Genomic DNA, 23,791 nt, shown 5'->3' with positions numbered 1-23,791 from the left:
CTGATAGAAAAGTCCCCCTACATTGTCATTCTTCAATATTGTTTTGGCTATTCATTCCCCATCTTTCATGTAAATTTCAATCAGTTTTTCAAGTTCCATATACAAACCCTATTAGAATTTTGACTGGAATTGCAATGAATTTATAGATGAATTTGGGTGGAAATAGCCTTTGTTATTTATTATCAAGCCTTCCCATCCATAATATATATATCTCTCTCTTTTTCCTTCTTTCTTGGAGAAAGGGTCTGGCTCTGTCGCCCAGGTTAAAGTGCAGTGGTATGATCTTGGCTCACTGCAACCTCTGCCTCCCAGAGTCAAGCAATCCTTCTACCTCAGCCTCCCAAGTAGCTAGGATTACAGGCACATGGCACCATGCCCAGATAATTTTTGGATTTTTTGTAGAGATGAGGTTTCACCATGTTGCCCAGGCTAGTCTCGAACTCCTGAACTGAAGTGATTTGCATGCCTTGGCCTCCCAAAGTGCTAGGATTACAGGCATGAGCCACCACTGTGCCTAGCCAAGATTTCTTTAATGTAGATTTCTCTAACATATATTTTACAATTTCCTCCATAAATATCTCATGCTTTTTTACTAACATTTTTTTCTAGGCAAATTACAATTCCACTGCTATCATAAGTGGCATTTAAAAAGTTCATTTTCAAATCATTCATATTTAACTGTTGCTGTTAAATACGAATAAAGTGATTTTTAAAAACTGGCCAACTTATTCGATACTGATTAGCTTATGCTGATTGACATACTAATTCTTTGTGCTTGATTTATCAACCGTTAAAATATTCCCTAGTGATGTGTTGATTTTCCAGTTTTACCATGTAATTTTGTCAAATTTTGCTCTACTTTACTTTGAGATTATGTTTTCTAGGAGCATGTACATTTATGACTGTTTTATCTTCTTGGTGAACTCTATTTTATCATCAGATAGTGACCTCTTTAATGTCTTTTATTTATTTATTTTTAGAAACAGGGTCTTGGTCACCCAGGCTGGAGTGCAATGGTGCAAACACAGCTCACTGCAGCCTCAACCTCCTGGGCTTAAGCGATTCTTCCACCTCAGCCTTCCAAGTAGCTACGACTACAGGCATGTGCCACCACTCTCAGCTAATTTTTAAAATTTTTCTAGGCCGGGTGCAGTGGCTCACGCCTGTAATCCCAGCACTTTGGGAGGCCGAGGCGGGTGGATCACGAGGGTCAAGAGATCGAGACCATCCTGGTCAACATGGTGAAACGCTGTCTCTACTAAAAATACAAAAAACTAGCTGGGCATGGTGGCGCGTGCCTGTAATCCCAGCTACTCAGGAGGCTGAGGCAGGAGAATTGCCTGAACCCAGGAGGTGGAGGTTGACAAGAGCAAAAATCTGTCTCAAGAAAAAAAATTTTTTTTTCTAGAGACAGGGTCTTGCTACATGTGGCCCAGGCTGCTCTCAAATTCCTGAACTCAATGCTTTTACCATCATTTTGACTTTTAGTATCAAAGTCTTGTGTGATTTCCGTATAGTTTATACCAGCTTTATTTTGATAAAAGTTCATCTGGCACATATTTTGTATTCTTTTGTTTTCTTTTTTTTTTAATTTTAAAATTTGTTTTCCATCATCCCCAGCCTCTGTAGATATTCTTTTACTTTCAACATTTTTGTCATTATGTTTAGTGTCTCTTATAAACAGCATATAGCTAGATTTTTTAAAATCTGATCTATGTATGATTATAATGAGCTTAAGCTCATTTCTTATGATAATTGATGTATCTGAATTATTACAACTATCTTATTGTCTATGTTTCTATTTAACTTGAATTTCCAAAGTTCTTTTTTCTCCTTTTCAATCAACTGAGTTTTCTTCCACTTTCCTCGTCCACTGATCCAGAAGTTAAACCTTCTACTTGGAGTTTTTTTGGCAGATCCCTTTAAAATTTTAACTGCACAGTTGGCATAACAAAGTCTAAAACTCATCTTTATTTCTAGTCCCAAAGAATACAAGAACTACTCCTGAGTTACATAGGTGCTAGGTAATGCAGAAGCAGGATGCTCTTAGCATTGAGACTTAACTAGCAGCAAAGGCAAACCTAATTCAATACCCTTTACAGTAACTCTTACCCCATTAGAAAATTCAACTGACAGTAGACTGACTGCCTCACTTCTTGAGAAACAAGAACAAATACAGGTTTTGGGTCCCTGTTCTGCCACTTGTTAGCCATGTGATCTTGGGCAAGTTCCTAATTCGAAAGTATTTGTTTCCTTAACTATTAAATGAAAATAGTAATTCTTAGTTCATAAAATTAGCTATGGGTATTAAATGAGGTAGTATATATAAAGTCCCAAATACATTGTAGGCAGAGATTATTGGCAGCTGGAACCATATAATCTAATATATGGGACCTACAGTCTAATATATTCCTCTGGGGATAATTGCTGCTTCATAAACTACTAAAAAATCTTACTGAACTAATTTCTCAGAAGACATCTTTGGTGCTTAAGTATAACGTAGACATCAAAGGCTCAATATTTGACCTTAAGCGGCTTGGAGTGGGTGATCTGAGGGATAGCATACCTTGTGGAAAATCCTGATGGGAGCCATCTCTGCTCCATTTAGCGTCTTCAAAAGAAACATGGGCCAAGAAGATGCATTCAGCCGAAATCCTGCAGCAAGCATATTGGGCAAGAGATTAAAAACATGTTTAAAAAGTAAATAGCGATATCAACTTCTGCTTTTGGAATCCAGTTACTCCTATGCTGTGATAGTTACAGAATCACAGACTGTTAAGAAAGGACTTAAGGGTTAAAAAGAAGAAATGCCTCATTAGACTGATGAAGAAAATAAGGCACATAAGAGGAAATTTAACATTGTCCAAGGTAAATAGTGGGACAGTCTCCAAACCAAGTTTCCTGAGACAAATATTTCAGAACACATAACATAATGCCTAGAATACTTTCCTTGAAAAATCCAAAAAAGATGTGACAGGATTAACAAATACTTAGAGATGATCTGGACAGTAGAGTATGAAAGGGGATCTAATAATCCCTTAAGAAGAAACCAAACCCACCAACTAATAAACCCAATACATAAGTAAATCATTTTGGTTCATCTTAATATAAACTAACTATTTCTTTATCACTTTCTGCCTCGCACACATACACACACCAAGTACAAAATACTTTTTGATATTCATTGTTTACTTAAACAACTAACGACCCAGGAATGACCTTGGAGAGAACTGTCCTATCCCAAAAATCTTCTTTTTGCAAAAGAGTAAAAAGAAGCCTAGAGAGGTTAATTGTCCATTATCATCCATCATAAATGTCAATAAGAATGTACCACTTAATGAATTATAAAAATAAGATCATTATTAGAGTTAGGTCTTCCAATTAGAGCCCCAAGTGCTTCTTTTGATTTGCTTCAACTCTGCATCCTGAGATAACAAAACCTAATGCTTTCTGAGTATTTCCCAAACTACCTCAGCCTTGCTACTCCAGACAAAAGAATAGATAAGCTGCGCCCAAGCTGCAAAGGTGGAAATAGCAGCAGCAGCAGTATCTGATATTATTGAGCATTTTACTGTTCACTATGCCAATCACTTTCTATTGACTAATCCTCAAGACAGCCCAAAGAGGTAGATATTATCTTCATTTTATAGATGAGGAAACAGGTACAATTCATTTAAAGTTAAATAAATTGCTTAGGATTTCAAAGTGAGCAAACGAAAAGACAGGATTAAAATTCAGCAATCTGACCCCCGAGCTCACACTTTAAAACTGGCAATATATGGGTAAAATGAAAAAGGAAGAATCAGCTTTTCAAATCAAGTATCAATTAATAACTATAATTAAATTTAGGGGGAGGAGGTGACAACAAGAAAATACAAGCAAAAAAGAGTTACCACTCCATACTATTTAAACTTTTAGTCCCAAAGCTGGCTAGGCTAAGCCAGCCTTCCCAAGGTAAAGAGATTTCTTGGGACAGCCCATCCATATCAACAAAGGTGACAGCAATGTGGACATTATTATTACTAAATCTAAATCTGCCATCACTTCCTTTTTGCTTGCCCAACTTTTTTTCCCTTTAGGGGGAAAAAAAACACCCTAACTCCACATGATTTGGTGGGGACGTCAGCCATGTGGTCCTCTCCTACCTGCCCATGGCTTAAAATACAATGCCATTTAAAAGCCTCAAATTCCCCTAGACCAAGAGTGTATATGTGTCTATGTCCCAAGTTAGGCCAATTGTTTTCTGACATGAGATTGATGCTAGAGAAGAAAATGTTTCTTTCTCTGATTACATGCCCATAAAGGTGTTTGCAGTTTGGGCACTGCTACATGGAGAACAGTCCTGAGAATAAAGCCAAGGTATGGCATGGAATGAAATGATATAATACTGTTTAAAACCCTGCATTCAGACACTCAACACCAGATAAAGCCTTGGACTTCTTGGTTGTATGAGTTAATAATTCCTGCCTCCTCCTTTTTTCCCTCCCCAACCTGGTTTGAGCTGGGTTTTTAAACTGCTACTCTTGTTTTGACTGTGGTTTAATAAAAATTAAATCTCTCCAGAAATTCAGACGTGTTGTATATGTGGGAAAACAACTCTCCTTAGGTCAGGGAAGGTCTGAAGCAAGCCAAACCCAGAGCAGCTTTGCAATGAATGGTTTGGTACACCTATAGACAAGGAAAAGCAAGGCACTACTGTTTTAGAGAGGTGGTCTGTACACCTTGGTATATGGAGGCCTGCACAATTAGAAAATTCGGGTTTCATGCCTTTAGTTATCAATGACTAGAGTGCCTAGCCATGTAATTCCCAATTCCATTTTTTAGGTAGGGGTTACTTAGGGGTTTCCATCTCATCTGGAGCTTAAGGAGCTAAAAAAATCCTCTCAGCTAGGAATCATTAGAATATTATCATAATAGTTAATATATATTGAATGCTTACTGTGTACTAAACATTTTATATGCCATTTATTACTCAATATTTGAAATAGTAACATGAAGTAGGCACTATTATTATACCTACTCTACAGACAAAAAATGAAAAATCAGAGAACTGGCTTGTCTAGGGTCATGGTAGTAAATGGTGGAGACAGATTTCAATACATGGTGGTTAGATACCAAACTTCATGGTTCTTTACTATGTTTCGCTACCATCAGGATTCTTCAAGAGTATAGGAGAAAGAGGATCCAAGATGGCTGAATAAGAACAGCTCCACAGTGCAGTACCCATCGAGAACAGCGCAGAAGGTGAGTGCTTACTGCATTTCCAAACAAATTTTCACTGCCCACAGACCAGCAGATTCCTAGGCTGAAAAACACCACGAGTTTTCAGTGCAGGGGTTTCAGTCCAGTTGGTGCCTGGTCAGCGCACAGAAACTCAAACAAGTCTGCACAGCCGTTTTGACTGGTGCCTGGAATGCCTGGGAGACAGAGCCACCCGGGAGACAGAGCCACCCATTCAACTGAAAGGGAGCGAGCTGTGACAGGAAGCCAGGCAATCTGGCTAGGCGGGTACCACCCCCACAAAAACAAGCAATCTGAAACACTCTGGATTGAGAGTTTTGCAGCAAGTGCAGCTGGACGCAGGATGGTCCAGCTCAGTCGGGGGAAGGGCATTCCCCACTACTGAGGCAGTCCACCACTACCAAGGCAGTTCACACAGCAGCTGGGCATAGCCTGTGCAGCATAGCAACACCTCTTCTGGCAGACCATGACTAGACTACTCCGAGCGGGGCAGGACATCTATGATAAAAGGCAGCAGCACGACAGGAACTTATAAATAAAGCCGACCTTCCTAGGACAGAGCACCTGGGAAAACAGGCGGTTATGAGCTCAGCTGCAGCAGACTTAAAGGTACCTGCCCAGTAGCTCTGCACAGAACAACAGAGCTCCCTCCCAGCACAGCACTTGAGCTCCTATAAGGGACAGTCTGTCTTCTCATGCAACTCCTCGACCCCCATATACCCAAAGAGACACCTCATAAAGGGGAGCTCAGGCCCACATCTGGTGGGATGAGGACAGCAGAGGAAGAAACCGGCAGCAACGCTTGCTGTTCTGCAGCCCCCGCGGGTGATCCCCAGATGAGCAGGGTCTGGCACAGACCTCCAGTGGTCCTGCAGCAGAGGGTCCTGACTGTTAGAAGGAAAACTAAGAAGCAGAAAGAAATAGCTTCAACATCAACAAAAAGGACATCCACTCAGAGACCCCATCTGAAAGTCACCAACTACAAAGACCACAGGTAGATAAAACCACTAAAATGGGAAGAAACACAAAAAGAATGAAAACACCAAAAACCAGAACGTCTCTCCTCCTCCAAGGGATCACAACTCCTCAACAGCTAGGGATCAAAGATGGATGGAGAATGAATCTGATGAAATGACAGATACAGGCTTCAAAAGGTGAGTAATAACAAACTTCTCAGAGCTGAAAGAACATGTGCTAACCCAATGCAAAGAAACTACGAACCTTGTAAAAAGGTTAGATGAGATGTTAACTAGAATAAACAGCTTAGAGAAGAATATAAATAAATTGATGAAGCTGAAAAACACAGCACGAGAACGTCACGAAGCATGGACAAGTTTCGATAGCTGAATCAACCAAGCAGCAGAAAGGGTATCAGAGATTGAAGATCAACTCAATGAAATAAAACAAGGCAAGAATAGAGAAAAAAGAGTGAAAAGAAAAGAACAAAGCCTCCAAGAAATACGGGATTATGTGAAAGACCTAATCTATGTTTGATAGGTGTACCTGAATGTGATGGAGAGAATGAATCCACCTTGGAAAACACTCTTCAGGATATTATCCAGGAGAACTTCCCCAACTAGCAAGGCAGGCCAACATTCAAGTCCAGGAAATACAGAGAACACTACAAAGATATTCCTCAAGAAGAGCAACCCCAAGGCACATAATTGTCAGATTCACCAGGGTTGAAATAAAGGAAAAAATGCTAAGGGCAGCAAGAGAGAAAGGTCAGGTTACCCACAAAGGGAAGCCCATCAGACTCACAGCAGATCTCTCTGCAGAAACCCTACAAGCCAGAAGACAGTGGGGGCCAATATTCAACATCCTCAAAGAAAAGAACTTTCAACCTAGAATCTCATATCCAGCCAAACTAAGCTTCATAAACGAAGGAGAAAGAAAATCCTTTATGGGAAAGCAATTGCCGAGAGATTTCGTCACCACCAGGCCTGCCTTACAAGAGCTCCTGAAAGAAGCACTAGATATGGAAAGGAACAACCAGTACCAGCCACTCCAAAAATGTACCAAATGGTAAAGACCATAGACACAATGAAGAAAATGCATCGGCTAATGGGCAAAATATCCAACTAGCATCAAAATGGCAGGATCAAATTCACACATAACAACATTAGCCTTAAATGTAAATGGACTAAATGCCCCAATCAAAAGACACAGACTAGCAAACTGGATAAAAAGTCAAAACCCATCAGTGTGCTGTATTCAGGAAACCCATCTCATGTGCAAGGACACACATAGGCTAAAAATAAAGGGATGGAGGAAGATTTATCAAGCAAATGGAGAACAACAACAACAAAAAAAGCAGGAGTTGCAATCCTAGTCTCTGATAAAATGGACTCTAAACCAACAAAGATCAAAAGAGACAAAGAAAGGCATTACATAATGGTAAAGGATCAATGCATCAAGAACAACTAACGATCCTAAATATATACACACCGAATACGACAGCACCCAGGTATAAAACGCAAGTTCTTAACAACCTACAAAGAGACTTAGACTCCCACACAATAATAGTGGGAGACTTTTAACACTCCACTGTCAATATTAGACAGATCAAGGAGATAGAAAATTAACAAGGATATCTAGGACTTGAACTCAAATCTGAACCAAGTGGACCTAATAGACATCTACAGAAATCTCCACCCCAAATCCACAGAATATACATTCTTCTCAGCACTGCATGGCACCTACTCTAAGATTGACCACATAATTGGAAGCAAATCACTCCTTAGCAAATGCAAAAAATGGAAATCTTAACAGTCTCTCAGACCACAGTGCAGTCAAATTAGAACTCAGAATTAAGAAACTTACTCAGAACCACACAACTTCATGGAAACTGAATAACTGGCTCCTGAATGTCGACTGGGTAAACAATGAAATGAAGGCAGAAATAATGATGTTCTTTGAACCAACAAGAACGAAGACACAACATACCAGAATCTCTGGGACATATTTAAAGCAGTGTCTAGAGAAAAATTTATAGCAATAAAAGCCCACCAGAGAGGCGAGGAAAAATCTAAAATTGATACCCTATCATCAAAATTGAAAGAGCTAGAGGAGCAAGATCAAAAAAACTCAAAACCTAGCAGAACAGACTAACAAGAGAGCCAAATTGTTCTACTATAAGGACACATGCACACGAATGTTCATTGCAGCACTGTTTACGATAGCAAAGACCTGGAACCAACCCAAATGCCCATCGATGATAGACTGGACAAGAAAATGAGGCACATATATACCATGGAATACTATGCAGCCATAAAAAAGATGAGTTCATGTCCTTTGTAGCAACTTGGATGAATCTGGAAACCATCATTCTCAGCAAACTGACACAAGAACAGAAAATCAAATACCGCATGTTCTCACTCATAGGCGGGTGTTGAACAATGAGAACACATGGACACAGGGAGGGAAGCATCACACACTGGGGTCTGTTGAGGGGGGCAAGGTAGGGACAGCAGGGGAGGGAGAGGTCGGGGAAGGATAACATGGGGAGAAATACCAGATGTAGGTGACAGGGGGATGGAGGCAGCAAACCACATTGCCATGTGTGTACCCATGCAACAATCCTGCATGTTCTGCACATGTACCCCAGAACCTAAAGTATAGTTAAAAAAAAAAAAGAGTACAGGAGCAAAGCAGAAACATTATGAACCCAATAAATTGCTAGGGTATCTTATTCCTCAGCCCGCTAGGTGATGTGGGATTCTATCCCTTCAAATTCAAGTATATCCACAATTTACCTCAATATTCTTGGGTAATCATAGATAGTAGATAGTTTTAACACTGAAAGGACCTCAGAGTCCACGAAGTACAAAGATCCTGCAGATGACAAAACCGAAATCCAGAAAGGCTAAGAAATTTGTTCATGGTTTCACAAGCCAATCTTATAGTGTCAGGCTAGAACCCTAGGACTTGTTATTTGGTTCTCATTTATTACATTATGTTGCCTCCAAAAGTTAACATTTATTGTACACATACCATGAGCCAGGCTCCTTGGGCTAAGCAATTTCAGTGGATCACTACTGCTATTCTGAATCAGATACTAGAAGAGTAGCTCTGTCTCTGGTGCCAGGCTGCTTGAATTTAAATCCGGCTTTTCCGCTTACCAGGTATAGAACTTTTGGAAAATTACAAAACCTCTCTCTAGCTTCAGTTTCCTCAACAACAGCATAGGATAAGAATCAATGGGTTGTTCTAAGGATTAAATAGGCTAATACATGCAAAGGACTTAAAACACTGTCTGCATATAGGCAGAGGTTAGATAAATATTGGCTAATATTTTGTAACTATAGATGAAAAAACTGAGACTTGGAGAAATCAAGTAAACTATCCAAAGTTAGTAAATTAGTAAATAGTAGAGCCAGGATTTGAACCCAACTACTCCGTCTCCAGAACTTTCAAAACTAATAATCACATTAATGTCTTCAAATATTTTATCACTCAGTCCTACCACACTGTCTCTAGGTAAGAGCTGGAGTCATCAACTTGTGAAAGAAAGAAAATAAAGAAGATAAAAACAATTTGAGACTCTTCTCAAAGTAGGCAGTGACCTAGGGTGTCTATAAGAAAAAGGACAGCTAGGTAAGAGGAAATCCTAACCTCTAAATGTGAAGTACCTCAGTGCTCAGTCATTGGTTGTCTCTTCTCTCAGTCCCTACCTTCTTCCCATCAAATGATGAGTGCCAATTAATATATCTAGCCCAAACCTCTGTTCTGGGTTTCATGTTCATATATCCAACTACCTTATTCTATAACTCTACTTGGATGTCTAAGAAATCACAAAATGATTAAGTCTAAGACAGTACCCTTGATTCTACTATTCCCTCCAAACTATCCCATCTCATTTTAATAGGTGGCACCCCTTATTAAATCCAGGTGCTCGGACCAAAAAGACTAAAAGTTATCCTTGATTCCTCCCTTTCTATCACCCACCAAAGCCAATTAGTCAGCAAGTCTTGATGGCTTTCCCACTTAATGTGTCCTAGATCAACCCACATTTCACCATCTCCACTGCTATATTACCCTAATCTAACTCAGAGTCAGACCTTGCCAAGACAACTGCAACAGCCTTCTAACTGGACCCCAGGCCTCTACTTTTGCACCCAGAAGAATATTTTAAAAAAATATAAATCTGGTCACGTTACCTTATGTTTATATTTCACGACCCAAAATAGATCTAAACTCTTTATTATTCATGTTTACAAGACTTATATGATCTGGACCTTGCTTACTCCTCATTACTCATCTCTTATCACTCCCTTGTACCCTCATTCATTGGTCTATTCTCAAATACACCAAGCTGTTTCCCTCTGCCTCAAATATCTTTTAATCAACTCTTTACAGTTAGTTCTTTGCTGAGACATCACTTTCTCAGAAAGGTGTTCCTTGCCTACTCTACCTAAAATAGTCTCCTAAATCTATCCTGCTTCCTTCTTATTTCTAGCCCTTATTACCATCTGAATTTTCTTTTTCAGAAAGATATATGTTTTCTCCAACTAGAATACAAGATCCTTGAGAGTTTTATTGAATTAAGGAAAAAACCCTCTACTTATTAAATGGGTGCCAGGAACTGATGGATACTTTATTATGTTATTCCACTTAATCCACAAAAACCACATGTGGCAGAATTTATTAATGATCTTTCAGGTGAGGCCACTGAAATTCAAGTGCGTTTTTTTTTTTTTTTTTTTTTTTTTTTTTTTNTTTTTTTTGAGAGAGTCTCACTCTGTCACCAGGTTAGAATGCAGTGGCACGATCTCAGCTCACTATGACCTCTGACTTCAGGGTTCAAGGGATTCTTCCACCTCAGCCTCCCGAGTAGCTGGGATTACAGGCATGCGCCACCACACCCAGCTAATTTTTGTATTTTTAGTAGAGCTGGGGGACAGGGTTTCACCATGTTGGCCAGGATGGTCTCAATCTCTTAACCTCGTGATCTGCCAAGTGCTGGGATTACAGGTATGAACCACCGTGCCCGGTCTGAAACTCAAGGTTAAAAGTCAAGGTAAAGCAATTTACCAGTAGCCACACAACTAAGGTAGTGAGTGGCTAATATTACAAAGTCAGATCTCTTTTAATTCCAAACACAGTTTGCAAGTCTTCTGTGTTTACTAATGATTTATTTTTTAAAACCATAAAGAACCAGTTCTAAAGTGCTTCTAGGTGTTCCCAAGACTACGGGACCACTGGATAAGCTAGGGTCCAGCTATTTAAACTAGCTAACTGATGAAACTGGATTTAAGTGTGCAGCAGCAGTCTGGACACAGTGGCGTTCACCTGTAATCCCAGCACTTTGGGAGGCTGAGGCAGGAGAATCACTTGAACCCAGAATTTTAAGACCAGCCTGGGCAACATAGTGAGACCTCATTTCTACAAAAAATAGAAAAATTAGCCAGGTATGGTGTCATGTGCTTGTAGTCCCAGCTACGTGGGAGGCTCACGCAGGATGAGTGCTGTAGCCTGGAGTGGTTGAGGCTGCAGTGAGCTATGATTGTGCCACTGCATTCTAGACTGAGTGACAGAGCAAGACTCTACCTCAATACATACATACATACATACATACATACATATATACATACGGAGCAGCAGGACTATAATCTATTAATAGTCCATGCCCTCTGGTGGCAGGTAACAGAACAGCATTCACACCAGGAATTGATCAGTGACAGAAACATATGAAGGATTCCTTTCAAGTCACTGTATATACTAGAGCATGTGACTAAATTTGCTGGGTAAGCAGTTTTACACCGAGATCCTGCATCATTTGACTAGGGACCTCATTACAGGCTAGCTTCTACTCTAGCTCAATGACTCTCAAACTTGGATGCTGCAATCCCCCAGGGGAACTTTAAAGACTACATCAGATCCACTCCCAGAAATTCTTATTTAACTGAAGGCCTAGACACTGAAAATTTTAAGAGTTCCCAAGGTGATTTCAACAGGTAGCCAAGTTTGAGACCTATGCTCTAGATAGCCCTCTTTAGAAGAAACAATCACAGAATTAAGTAGAAGAATCAGTCAGTAATAACGGAGCTCTGAGAAGAGTGGCAGCTTTGACGTAACTTTAACTGAGGAGAATCATTCTACCCTACTACACCTTCTATCCTTGGAAGACTCCTCTGCAAGGGAGTAATAGCCCTTATTGAGCAATTACTGCTAGAGTAATTGCTCTAGAAGAGCATCCTTTTCCATTACAATCTTGTATGGTGTATATATGTACGTATGTGAGACTAGAACACACATACGTACATATATACACCATACAATATTGTAATGGAAAAGGATGCTCTTCTAGAGCAATGCTTTCCAAATACACACCAGTTGTGTCAGAATCTTGGGAGAGTCATTTTGCCATGCAGAATCCCAAGCCCCATTACCTAGAACTTCTGATTCAGCAACTCTAGGGAGAAGTCCAGAGAAGGACCAGAGAACAAGAACACACACACGTATGTACAATTATATGTATAATTTTATTTTTAAAACTTTATTTTGAAAAGTTGTAAACCTATAGAAAATAATCAACAACTATGTACCCTTCAGCTAGATTTAACAACTATTAACATTTTCCCACATATCTTTTCATCTACATGTATTACTTCCCTCCACGAACTATGAAAGTTGGAGACATCATGACACTTCACTCCTAAATAAAACAGTATATTTGAACAAAGACATTCCCCTACAAAATTGCAATATTATCCCACTCAGAAAATTTAATTAAAAATATCCTTATGTCCCCAAAATGTTCTTTAAAACTGTTTTTTTTTTAAATACAGGATCCAATCAAGAATCACACATTAAATTTAGTTGTCACGTTTCTTCAGTCTCCTTTAATGTGGAATTAATGTAGAGTAGTCCTGTTGCCTTTTGTTTGCTTTGTATTACATTGACATTTTTGAAGAGTCTGGGTTATGTTTTACAGAATGTCCCATAGTTTGGACTTTTTCTGATTGTTTCCTCATAATTACATTCATGCTAAAGAGCTTGTTTATTTTTGAGACAGGGTCTTGCTCTGTTACCCAGGCTGGTGTGCAGTGGTGCAATCATGGCTCACAGCAGCCTTGAACTTCTGTGCTGAAGCGATCCCTCTGAGCAGACCAGCTAATTTATATATATATATACACATATATATATTTATTTTTTTTTTGTAGGGACAGAGTTTCATTATTTGCCCAGGCTGGGCTCATGCAATCCACCCGTCTCGGGTTCCCAAAGTGCTGGGATTAAAGGTGTGAGCCACTGTGCCTGGCCTCATTCCTTCTATATTTATTAGCTGGCATTCTGTAGAGGAGGTTTCTTCCCTCGAACTAACTTACTTTCTCTGTCTCTCTCTCTCTCTGTCACCCATGCCACACTGCAGCTTTGACCCCCTGGACTCAAGGGATAGTCTCACCTCAGCCCCCCAAGTAGCTGGGACCACAGGTGTGTGACACCATGTCCAGCTCATTTTTAATGTTTTTCATTAGAGATGTGGTCTTGCCATGTTGTCCAGGCTGGTCCAAACTCCCAGGGTCAAGGGATCCTCCTGCCTCAGCCTCCCCAAGTGCTGGGATTACAGGTGTGAGCCATCATGCCCAGCCTAAATATTTTTCACTGTGTATCACATGGATCCATGGATGCCATTAACATCATTCTTTTATTTTTATTATACTTTTTGATACTTATATTGTTGCAGTTTTGGGTAGTTAGGGCCCCTTCCAGCTGTTCCTATGTTCTTTTGGTATGTTCCTATTATTCTTTGAGACTTCTTTTTTATTTTTTTTCTGTGAGATGGAGTTTTGCTCGTTACCTAGGCTAGAGTGCAATGGCGCCATCTCGGCTAACTGCAACCTCCGCCTCCTGGGTTCAAGCAATTCTGCTGCCTCAGCCTACTGAGTAGCTGGGATTACAGGCACGCGCCACCATGCCCAGCTGATTTTTTGTATTTTTAGTAGAGACGGGATTTTGCCATGTTGGCCAGGATGGGCTCGATCTCTTGACCTTGTGATCTGCCCACCTTGGCCTCCCAAAGTACTGGGATTACATGTGTGAGCCACTGTCCCTGGCCTCTTTAAAAATTTCTATTTATGAGTGTTCTTTATGAATTAGGAAGATTTATCTGTGCTTTATGTTGCAAATATTTTCTCCCATTTATCATCTGTCTTTTAGCTTTGAGTATTTTTCCCTAAAAACATTTTACAAAGTCTAATTTATCCACTTATCTAGATTTTGGGTCATATTTAAAAAGGCTTTCTCTACCCCAAGTTTATAAAGGAATCGGTGTTTTCCTCATACTTATATAGTCATTTTGTTTTACATTTTGACCTCTAATTCATCTGCAGTTTATTCTGACATATACTATGATATATGGATTCAATTGTATCTTTTCCAAATGGCTATATCAATTTATTCCAATGTCATTTGTGAAAAAGTTGATTTTACCCCTATTTAATATGCCAACTACTATGGATTGAATCTCCATCCCCCAAATTAGTATGTTGAAGTCCTAATCCCCAGTATAACTGTACCTGGAGACAGGGCTGTTAGATGATGAAGGTTAAGTGAAGTCATGGGGTACAGCCCTAATTTGATAGCACCATGGCCTTATAAGAGGAAGAGCTCTCTCCCTCTCCCTCCACTTCTCTCCCTCCTTCCTCCTTCTCCTGTGAGAACACAGTGAGAAGGCAGCCATAAGGTGGCTGTCTGCGAGCAAGAAGGGGGCTCTCAGTAGAAACCAAGCCCTGCCAGAATCTTGACCTTGGACTTTCCAGCCTCTAGAACTATGAGAAAATAAATTCTGTTGTTGAAACCATGCAGTCTGTGGTACTGCATTGACAGCCCAGGAGACTATGATATTACCTTTAACATATAGCAGATTTTCATATACAGTCAGATCCATCTCTGGATTTGCTATTATTTTACACTGCTCAGCCCGTCTATTCATGTGCCAGTTCCATATAATTCTAATTATAGAGCCTTTAAAGTGTGTCTTAATAGCCAATGGGAATACTCTCTGCACACTGCTCTTCTCTTTCAGGAGTTCCTAGCTATTTCTGAATTACTATATGTACCTAAAATTTTATTATATTTACCTACAAATTTTCTTCATTGCTTTGCAGAGATCCATTTTTTCCATGTTATCATTTTCCTCCTGCTTGAAAGATTTCACTTAACATTTCTTGCAGTACTGATATGCTTGTAATTAATTCTCTAAGCTTTTGTATGACTGCAAATGTCTTTGTTTCATTTTTATTTTTGAAAAACATTTTTGTTTGGTATAGAATTCTAGCTTAACAATTTCTTTTCCTTTTAGAACTTAAAAATGTTGCTCCACTATATTCTGGCTTGCACCATTACTGACCAGAAGTTGCTGGCATTTTTTGTTCTTCTGTATATGATGTGCTTGTTTTTCTGTGGCCGCTCTTAAGATTTTTCTCTTTACCATGGGTTTTCAGCAATTTGATAATTGTGGTTTGTTTGATATTTCTCCTGCTTGGGATTCATTGAGCTTCTCTGATTTGTAAAGTTATAGTTTTTATAGTAATCAAAAATTTTTCAGGCATTATTTTTCAAATAACTTCTTATTGTGCACCCTATCCCTCCTTCAGGATTCCAGTTACACTTGTTATAGGCTGCTTGAAGTTGTTCCATGACTCACTGATGCTTTATTTCTTTTTCAGCTCTTTCTCTGTGTTGCATTTGGATAGTTGACACTGCTGTTTTTAAGTTTGCTGATCTTCCTCCTGCAGCAATTCCAGCAGTAATATGTTGTGGGTCCATTCAGTTTATTCTTCACTTGAGATATTATATTGTATCTTCCACCACTACAGTTCAATTTGGTTCTTCTAAATCTAAATCCCACATTTCTCTACTCCTGATGCTCAAAATTTCCTCTATCTTCATGAACATATACAGTATAAACAACTGCTTTAATGTCCTTGTCTACTAATTCTACAATCTGTGATTTCTGGATTCTAACTGTAATTGGTTAGCTTTTCTCTTGCTTGTTTGCATGCCTGGTAATTTTTTATGGTGGTAAAATATATATAAAATTTACAGTTTTAATCATTTTAAACTGTACAGTTCTGTGACATTAAGTCCATTCGCATTATTGGGCAACTATCACCACCATCCATCTCCAGAACATTTTCATTTTCCCCAACTGAAACTGTACCTATTATTAACCTCCCCATTTCTTCCTGCCCCAGATGCTGGCAACTACCATTGTACTTCCTGTCTCAATACATTTGACTTCTCTAGATATTTCATCTAAGTGAAATCATACAATATTTGTGCTTTTATAACTGGCTTATTTCACTTAGCATGTTTCCAAGATTCACCTATATTGTAGCATGTGTTAGAATTTCCTTCCTCTTTAAGGCTGAATAATATTCCCATTGCATCTCTCTCTCTTCCCCAGCCCCCCGTCTCTTTCTGTATATGTGACATTTTCTTTATCGGTTCTTCCATCAATGGACACTTGGGTGGCTTCTACCTTTTGGCTATTGTGACTAATGCTGCTAAACATGGGTATTCAAATGTCTGCCCAAGTCCCTGCTTTCATTCCAAGTATATACCCATAAATGGAACTGCTAAATCATGTAATTCTACTTTCACCTTTTAAGAAAAGTGGTGGGGTCTCACTATGTTGCCCAGGCTGGCCTTGAACTCCTGGGCTCAAGCAATCTTCCTGCCTCAGCCTTCCAGGTAGTTGGTACTATAGGTGCATGGTATTTTAACTTTCTGAGAAACTCCCATTTTACATTCCTATCAAAAATGGATGTTCTTACTTCTCTATATCCTCACCAACACTTGTTATTTTCTGTTTTTTTCCTAATACCCATCCGAATGAGTGTGAAGTGTTATCTCAATGTGGTTTTGATTTGTAGTTCCCTAATTATTAGTGATTGTGGACATATTTTCATACGCTTATTGGCCATTCGTGTATCTTTTTGGAGAAAAATCTATTCAAGTCCTTTGCTCATTTCTGAAATGGGTTTTTTGTCGTTGAGGTTTAGGAGTTTTGTTTTTAATTTTTTAAATATCGTAAACCTTGAATAACATAGTTGTAGTTTTTAAAAGTATTTTTTGAATATTAACCCCTTATCAGATACATGTTTTGTAAATGATTTTTTCCAATTCCGTGGGCTGCCTTTTCACTAAGTCAATAGTGTCCTTCAATGCACAAAAGTTTTGAATTTTGATGTAGTCTAATTTACCCATTTTTTTCTTTTGTTGCCTGTGCTTTTAGCATCATATTCAAATCCAATGTCATAAGGCTTTTAAGAAGTTTATAGATTTAGCCCCCACAGTCAGGCCTCTAATACATTTTGAGTTAATTATTGTATACAGAGTAAGGTTAAGGTCCAGCTTCATTCTTTTGCATGCATGTGTCATTTTTCTAGCATTAACTGAATTAGATATGTAAATGTAAAAAATTAGCTTCACTGAGATACAATTCACACACTATAAAATTTACTCTTAAGTATACAGTTCGATGGCTTTTAGTATTCTGTGAATATACAAAGTGTGCAAACATCACTTTGTCTAATTTTAAAATATTTTCATCAGTCCTCCAAAGAGACCCAATACCTATTGGCAGCCACTCCCCACTCCCCCTTCAAGTTGGATGCTATAAACCACAAATCTACTTTCTGCTTACACAGATTTGCCTATTTTTCCCCCACTGTGTGGCTTTTAACTTCCTTGATGATGTTCTTAGAAACACAAACAATTTTTAATTTTGATGAAGCTTAAGTTATCTATTTTTTCTTTTGTTTATGTTTTTGGTGTTGTATAATGTAATACAACATCATAAAGATTTCCTTCTATGTTTTCTTCAAAGAGTTTTCTGGTTTTAGCTCTTATATCTAGGTCCATGATGCACTTGAAATTAATTTTTGTATATAGTATAGAGGTAGAGTCCACCTTCACCTTTGTCTATGTGGATATCCAGATGTTCCTGCACTAGTTGTTGAAAATCCCAATGACTATCTTATGAAAAATCAGTTGATCATAAATTGGCGGATTCATTTCTGTACTCTCAATTCTAATTCAAGGATCTATATGTCTGTGTTCATGCCAGAACCACAATGTCTTGAGTACTAAAGTTTTGTAGTAAGTTTTGAAATCAGAAAATGTGAGTCCTCCACCTTTGTTTTCCCTTTTGAAGATTGCTATGACTATTCTGGGTCCCTTCTAAGAATTTTACGGCCAATTTGTCAATTTCTACAAAAAAGGCAGTTGGGATGTTGATAGGGATTGCATTGCATCTATAGATCAATTTGGAGAATATTACTGTTAATTAAATGATTCACAGATATTTTTCCCCAAGTCTGTAGGCTGTATTTTCATTCTCTTTCCAGGGTCTATTCAAGAGCAGAAGTTCTTAATTTTGACAAAGTCCATTTTATGACTTATTTTTTAATCATGCTTTTTGGTCAGGTGTTTTAAAGTTTTCCTTATGTAAGTTTTGCACACTTGTTAGTTTTCCCTCACCCCTTATTTACTATTGTAAATGGGAGCTTGTTTTCCATATATCTTCTATCAAGTTATATTAAACCATTAAGTAAAATGTTGACTTTAGTACTGAGTTTAACATACTTCTTTCCAAGTTAAGTATATAGTACCCATTTTCTGGTTTATTATTTATATTTTTGCTAGTAGAGTGCTGAATTTTTTCAAAGCTTGTATGATTTTATTCCTTAGCTATGAATGATTTTTCTATTTTTTTTCCTGTTTCATAGATGGGGAAAAGGGCTCTGAATGATTTTTCTAAAGTTAAATATTTTCATTCTTCCCAAAATCCAACCTACTATTATGTCTTGATGAATTATTTTAAATATGTTAAATTCTAATTCCTAATATTTAGGAAATTTATAATAGTATTCATACATGAGATTATATATCTGTATGTGTGTGTACATGTGTATAAATCAGGTTTAGGGATCAAAGTTCTGTGTGTCTCATAAAAATAATTCAGATGCTTTTCTTTTTCTGTGATTTAGAATGACACTGTTCAGTACAATAGCCACTAGCCACATGAGGCCTGACAGGCTTTGGCTGTGTCCCCACCCAAATCTCATCTTGAATTGTAGTTCCAATAACCCCCATGTGTGGCGGTAGGGACCCAGTAGGAGGTAAGTGAATCATGGGGGCAGTTTCCTTTATGCTGTTCTTGTGAAAGTAAGTTCTCATGAGATCTGATGGTTTTATCAGGGGCTTCCCCCTTTCCTCAGCTCTCATTCTTCTCTTTCCTGCTGCCCTGTAAAGAAGGACATGTTTACTTCCCCTTCCACCATGATTGTAAGTTTCCTGAGGCCTCCTGAGCCATGCTGAACTGTGAATCAATAAAACCTCATCTTTATAAATTACCCAGTCTCTGGTATGTCCTTATAGCAGTATGAGAATGGAGTAACACAAGGTCTTTTAAGTTACAATTAAATAAAATTTACAATTCAGTTCCTTAGTCACAGTAGCTATTTCAAGTGCTCACTCACTTGCTGTATGTGGCTGATGAAGATCATATAGAACAAATACAAAATATTTCCACCATCACAGAAAGTTCTGCTGTGTACTGCTGAACTACAAGTCAAGTAGCACGAAGATTATCTGCTCCTTAAGGTTTGGTAATTTCCCTGTGAAATAATCTGCACATTGTGCTGACTGTAGGTACAGTTCCTTGAAAACTTTTTTTTTTTTTTTTTTGAGACAGAATCATGCTCTTTCACCCAGGCTGGAGTGTAGTGATACGAACTCAGCTCACTGCACTCTCCACCTCCCAGGCTCAAGTGATCCTCCCACCTCAGCCTCCCAAGTAGCTGGGACTATAGGCATGAGCCACCACACCTAGCTAATTTTGTCATTTTTTTCTTTGGTAGAGATGGAGTTCTGCCATGTTGCCTAGGCTGGTCTCAAACTTCCAAGATCAAGCAATCTGCCTGCTTCGGACTCCAAAACTGCTGGGATCACAGGTGAGCCACCATGCCCAGCTATGTTTTCTATATCTGTTTAAATACTGTAAAGGTACTGAAGTTAATTTTGACAAGCAGTATTTTCCCACTTCAACCTAACTTTTTAAACTTATTTGCATATTTTCCCTTTGTCATTTTTTATTTTCTGTATTTGTGCTTACTCTCCTTTTTTCTTTATTATGCTAACCAGTGGTTTGTCTATTTCATAGATATTTTTCCCCCAAAGGACAGTATTTTTAATTTTTTTGAGACAGTATCTCACCCTGTGGCCCAGGCTGGAGTGCAACCTCGAATTCCTGGGCTCAAGCAATCCTTCCGCCTTAGCCTCCTAAAAGCTAGGACAACAGGCATATGCCACCATACTGGGCTAAGTTTAAAAAACAGTTTGTCTTGCTATGTAACCCAGGCTGGTCTTGAACTCTTAGACTGAAGTGATCCTCTTGCCTTGGCCTTGCAAAGTTCTGAGATACAGGCATGAACTACTATGCCTGGCCAGAACCAGTACTTTGAATTAACTTTAAACAACTGCTTTTCTGTTGCTACCTCATTAATTTCCTTTATCTTTTTTCCTTCTTGCTTTGTAATTCTTTTTCTAGCTCTTTGAATTGGGAATTTAAATCCTAATTTTCATCCTTTCATTTTTACTGATGTCAAATATTTAAGATAATGCATTTTCTTCTAAGTACTGCTTTAATTATATCTCAAAATTCTCATGTATGTTTATCACTGTGTTTTAGGAATTTTTCAATTTTTGTTTATATTTCCCCTTTTCAACTAAGAGATAGATTTTTTAATTTTCAGGCAGATCATTTATAAGGATGTAAAGTTTGACATGCATACATACACACACACACAAGATCTATGTTATTTATTAAAGCCTTTTATACTTTTACTTTTTGTCCTCTTGACCTGTCTTACCTTGAAAGAGGTGTGTTAAGCCTTCATTAGTATGTCTGTCTGCATCTGTTTGCATCTCCCATGATTCCACTTTATGAAGACAGATGCTTTGTTGTGCTTGGTACTAAAATATTATAACTATGACCTTTACATTGTGAATTGCACCTTTAAGAATTATAAAGTAGGCCAGGCACGGTGGCTTGCCTGAGGTCAGGAGTTCGAGGCTAGCCTGACCAACATGGTGAAATCCCATCTTTACTAAAAGTACAAAAAATTATCTGGGCATGGTAGCAGGTGCCTGTAATCCCAGCTACTCGGGAGGCTGAGGCAGGAGAATTACTTGAACCTGGGAGGAGGAGGTTGTGGTGAGCCAAGATTGCACAATGGAGCACAAACAAGGGAGGCAGAGAAAGACATAAAAAAAAAAAAAAAAAAAAAAAAAAAAAAAAAAAAAAAACAAAAAAAAAAAAAAAAAAAAAAGAAAAAGAAAAAGAAAGGAATTATAAAGTAGTGTCTTTGTCTTGTTTAATGCATCTGAATTTTATCTTGTTTAATATCAGCTGATATTATAATGTTTGCATTTCCTTGGTTTACCCTTGATTATCCTTTTATTTTTAGCCTTCCTGATTCACCTTATTTAATTAATTTACTTTTGAGATGGTGTCCAGTTCTTTCACCCAGACTGGAGTGCAGTGGCACGATCTTGGCTCACTACAACCTCCTCCCGGGTTCAAGCAATGATCCTGCCTTAGCCTGCTGAGTAGCTTGGATTACAGGCATGTGCCACCATGCCTGGTTTATTTTTGTATTTTTAGTAGAGATGGGGTTTCACCAGGCTGGTCTTGAACTCCTTACCTCAGGTGGTCTGTCCACCTTGGCCACCTAAAGAGCTGGGATTACAGTGGTGAGCCATTGCTCCCAGCATCACTTTACTTCGTAAATGTTTCCTGTATACAGCACAGAGTTGGGTTTTACTTTGAGCACTAATCTGAAAACATTTTTCTTTTAATAAGTGAGCTAAATCAATTTACATTTATTAATATAAATTATACATTTGGTCTCAAATCTGTCACATTGTTTTGTTTCCTGTGATTTCCATATTTAGCTCATCTATTTCTCTATGTAATCTGTTTCTTGATCTTTTTGTTCTTTTGGCATTTAGAAAGTTTCGGATCTTTGTTTTAGTAGTTACTTTTATTAGTGATACATTTCATAATGACCTTAATTCCCCCTTTCCTTACTTATGATTCTATTATTTGGTTTATCAGCTTTAAGTGATGTCCTTGGATCTCATCTGAAAACATTACAGAAACAAATGGGTTTGCTTCCTGGTTACAGTTTTATTTGCTTGACAGGTTCCTACAGCCTTCCTGTCTTCTCCAGTGCTGGTTTCCTGCAGTGCATAGCAGTCAGTAATAACCAGTGGCCAGCAGGAGCAGCATCCTTATCCCCACTTTGAGTGGCATAGTAGAGTTCCTGTAGATAGATACCTATCAATGAACAGCTTTCCTGAGCACCATAAAGGGAGTTTCTAGGAAGCTCCACCAACATAGCACCAGAATGATTTCTCTATCATTGAGAGAGCATAGCCCTATACCTCAGCCCTGAGGATGGGGGAGGAGAGACTTTTCCTTGGGCACTTTATCTCAACCTCAGGGACTGGCTTTTCTTTATGATTGCTACTCCTATATTCTTTAGAGTTTTCTTTCCTTTACTAAATGATCCCTTATTACTCCAATCCTTTGTTACAGTTAACAACTATATTAAACTTTGTATGTTCAAATTACTGTGTTGTTTCTCTCTTCACTGGACTCAGCCACACACACACACACACACACACACACACACACACACACACACACATACACACACACACACACACACACACTCTTGTCCTTCGCTTTGTTTTTGTCTTAGATTGATCATCCCTTGCTTCGATGAAGAGCTTTCTCTAATTAATTTATTTTTCAGAGTGGGCTTGGAGTTATATTATTCCCTGAGTTCTGCATGCCAATAACTATTTCAGTACAATCTCAATACCTGAAAAACAGCTGCAAACTTGATTTTTCTTCACCTTGTAAAAAGACTTGGCTTTTTTTGCCAGAAGTTTAGAAGAAATTTTCTTAAAGGTACAGGTCTGCTTTAATTTTTGTAAAGTTTCCTTAAGTGTTAGTTCTGTTCCACTGTTTTGTTTATCTTCTTTAGGGGCTCCAGTTACATATGCATACACACATACACATATTGGATTTTTGTTGATTATCTTCTATATCTAAAAATTCCTTTGAGATACTTTTTAAACTCTTCTAATATTTATTTTTATTCTCTTGGCTTCTTATTTCCCTCCTTAATGTTCCTTATTACATTTTCAGTTGAGTCTATTGTCTTGTTCACCTTGGAATTCAGTCTTCAACTGAGACAATTTTGCTTTTTGTTTGGACAATTCTATTTTCACATCTTCTTGTCTACTGTGCATTTCTAGCTTGGCTTTTACAACCTATGATCCAAGGTATTTTTTTCATGTCTGCTAAGACTTGTTTAACTTGAGTTGCTACACAATAGGTTTCCCCTGATTAGTCATTAGTTTTAGAAACATTTTATAAATGTTGAGTGCTATTTCCTGGCCATTTTTACATGTCTTAAATTTTCCCAGACCAGCAAAAAACAAAAGGTTCTATTGGTAGGGAACT

The 23,791-nt window shown here is 38.3% G+C and overlaps 1 protein-coding gene across 16 annotated transcripts in view; it reads right to left on the bottom strand.

The window, feature by feature from the left end:
• SCMH1 (Scm polycomb group protein homolog 1) overlaps positions 1-23,791 on the bottom strand; it is a 239,405-nt gene that overhangs the window by 120,326 nt on the left and 95,288 nt on the right. For all 16 annotated transcript variants that reach the window (XR_001829069.1, XR_001829073.2, XM_017541788.1 and 13 more), the window contains one exon: positions 2,567-2,655. Coding sequence is in view for 14 of the 16 variants with exons in the window: in XM_017541788.1 (XP_017397277.1) it covers positions 2,567-2,655 (89 nt within the window). In the remaining 2 variants the exon portion in view is untranslated. The remainder of the gene's footprint in view (positions 1-2,566; positions 2,656-23,791) is intronic.

This window comes from Cebus imitator, unplaced genomic scaffold (assembly GCF_001604975.1).
Source record: "Cebus imitator isolate Cc_AM_T3 unplaced genomic scaffold, Cebus_imitator-1.0 Scaffold136, whole genome shotgun sequence".
In the NCBI taxonomy this organism is placed as follows: Eukaryota; Metazoa; Chordata; class Mammalia; order Primates; family Cebidae; genus Cebus; species Cebus imitator.
This window is presented reverse-complemented; position numbering and strand designations above follow the sequence as displayed.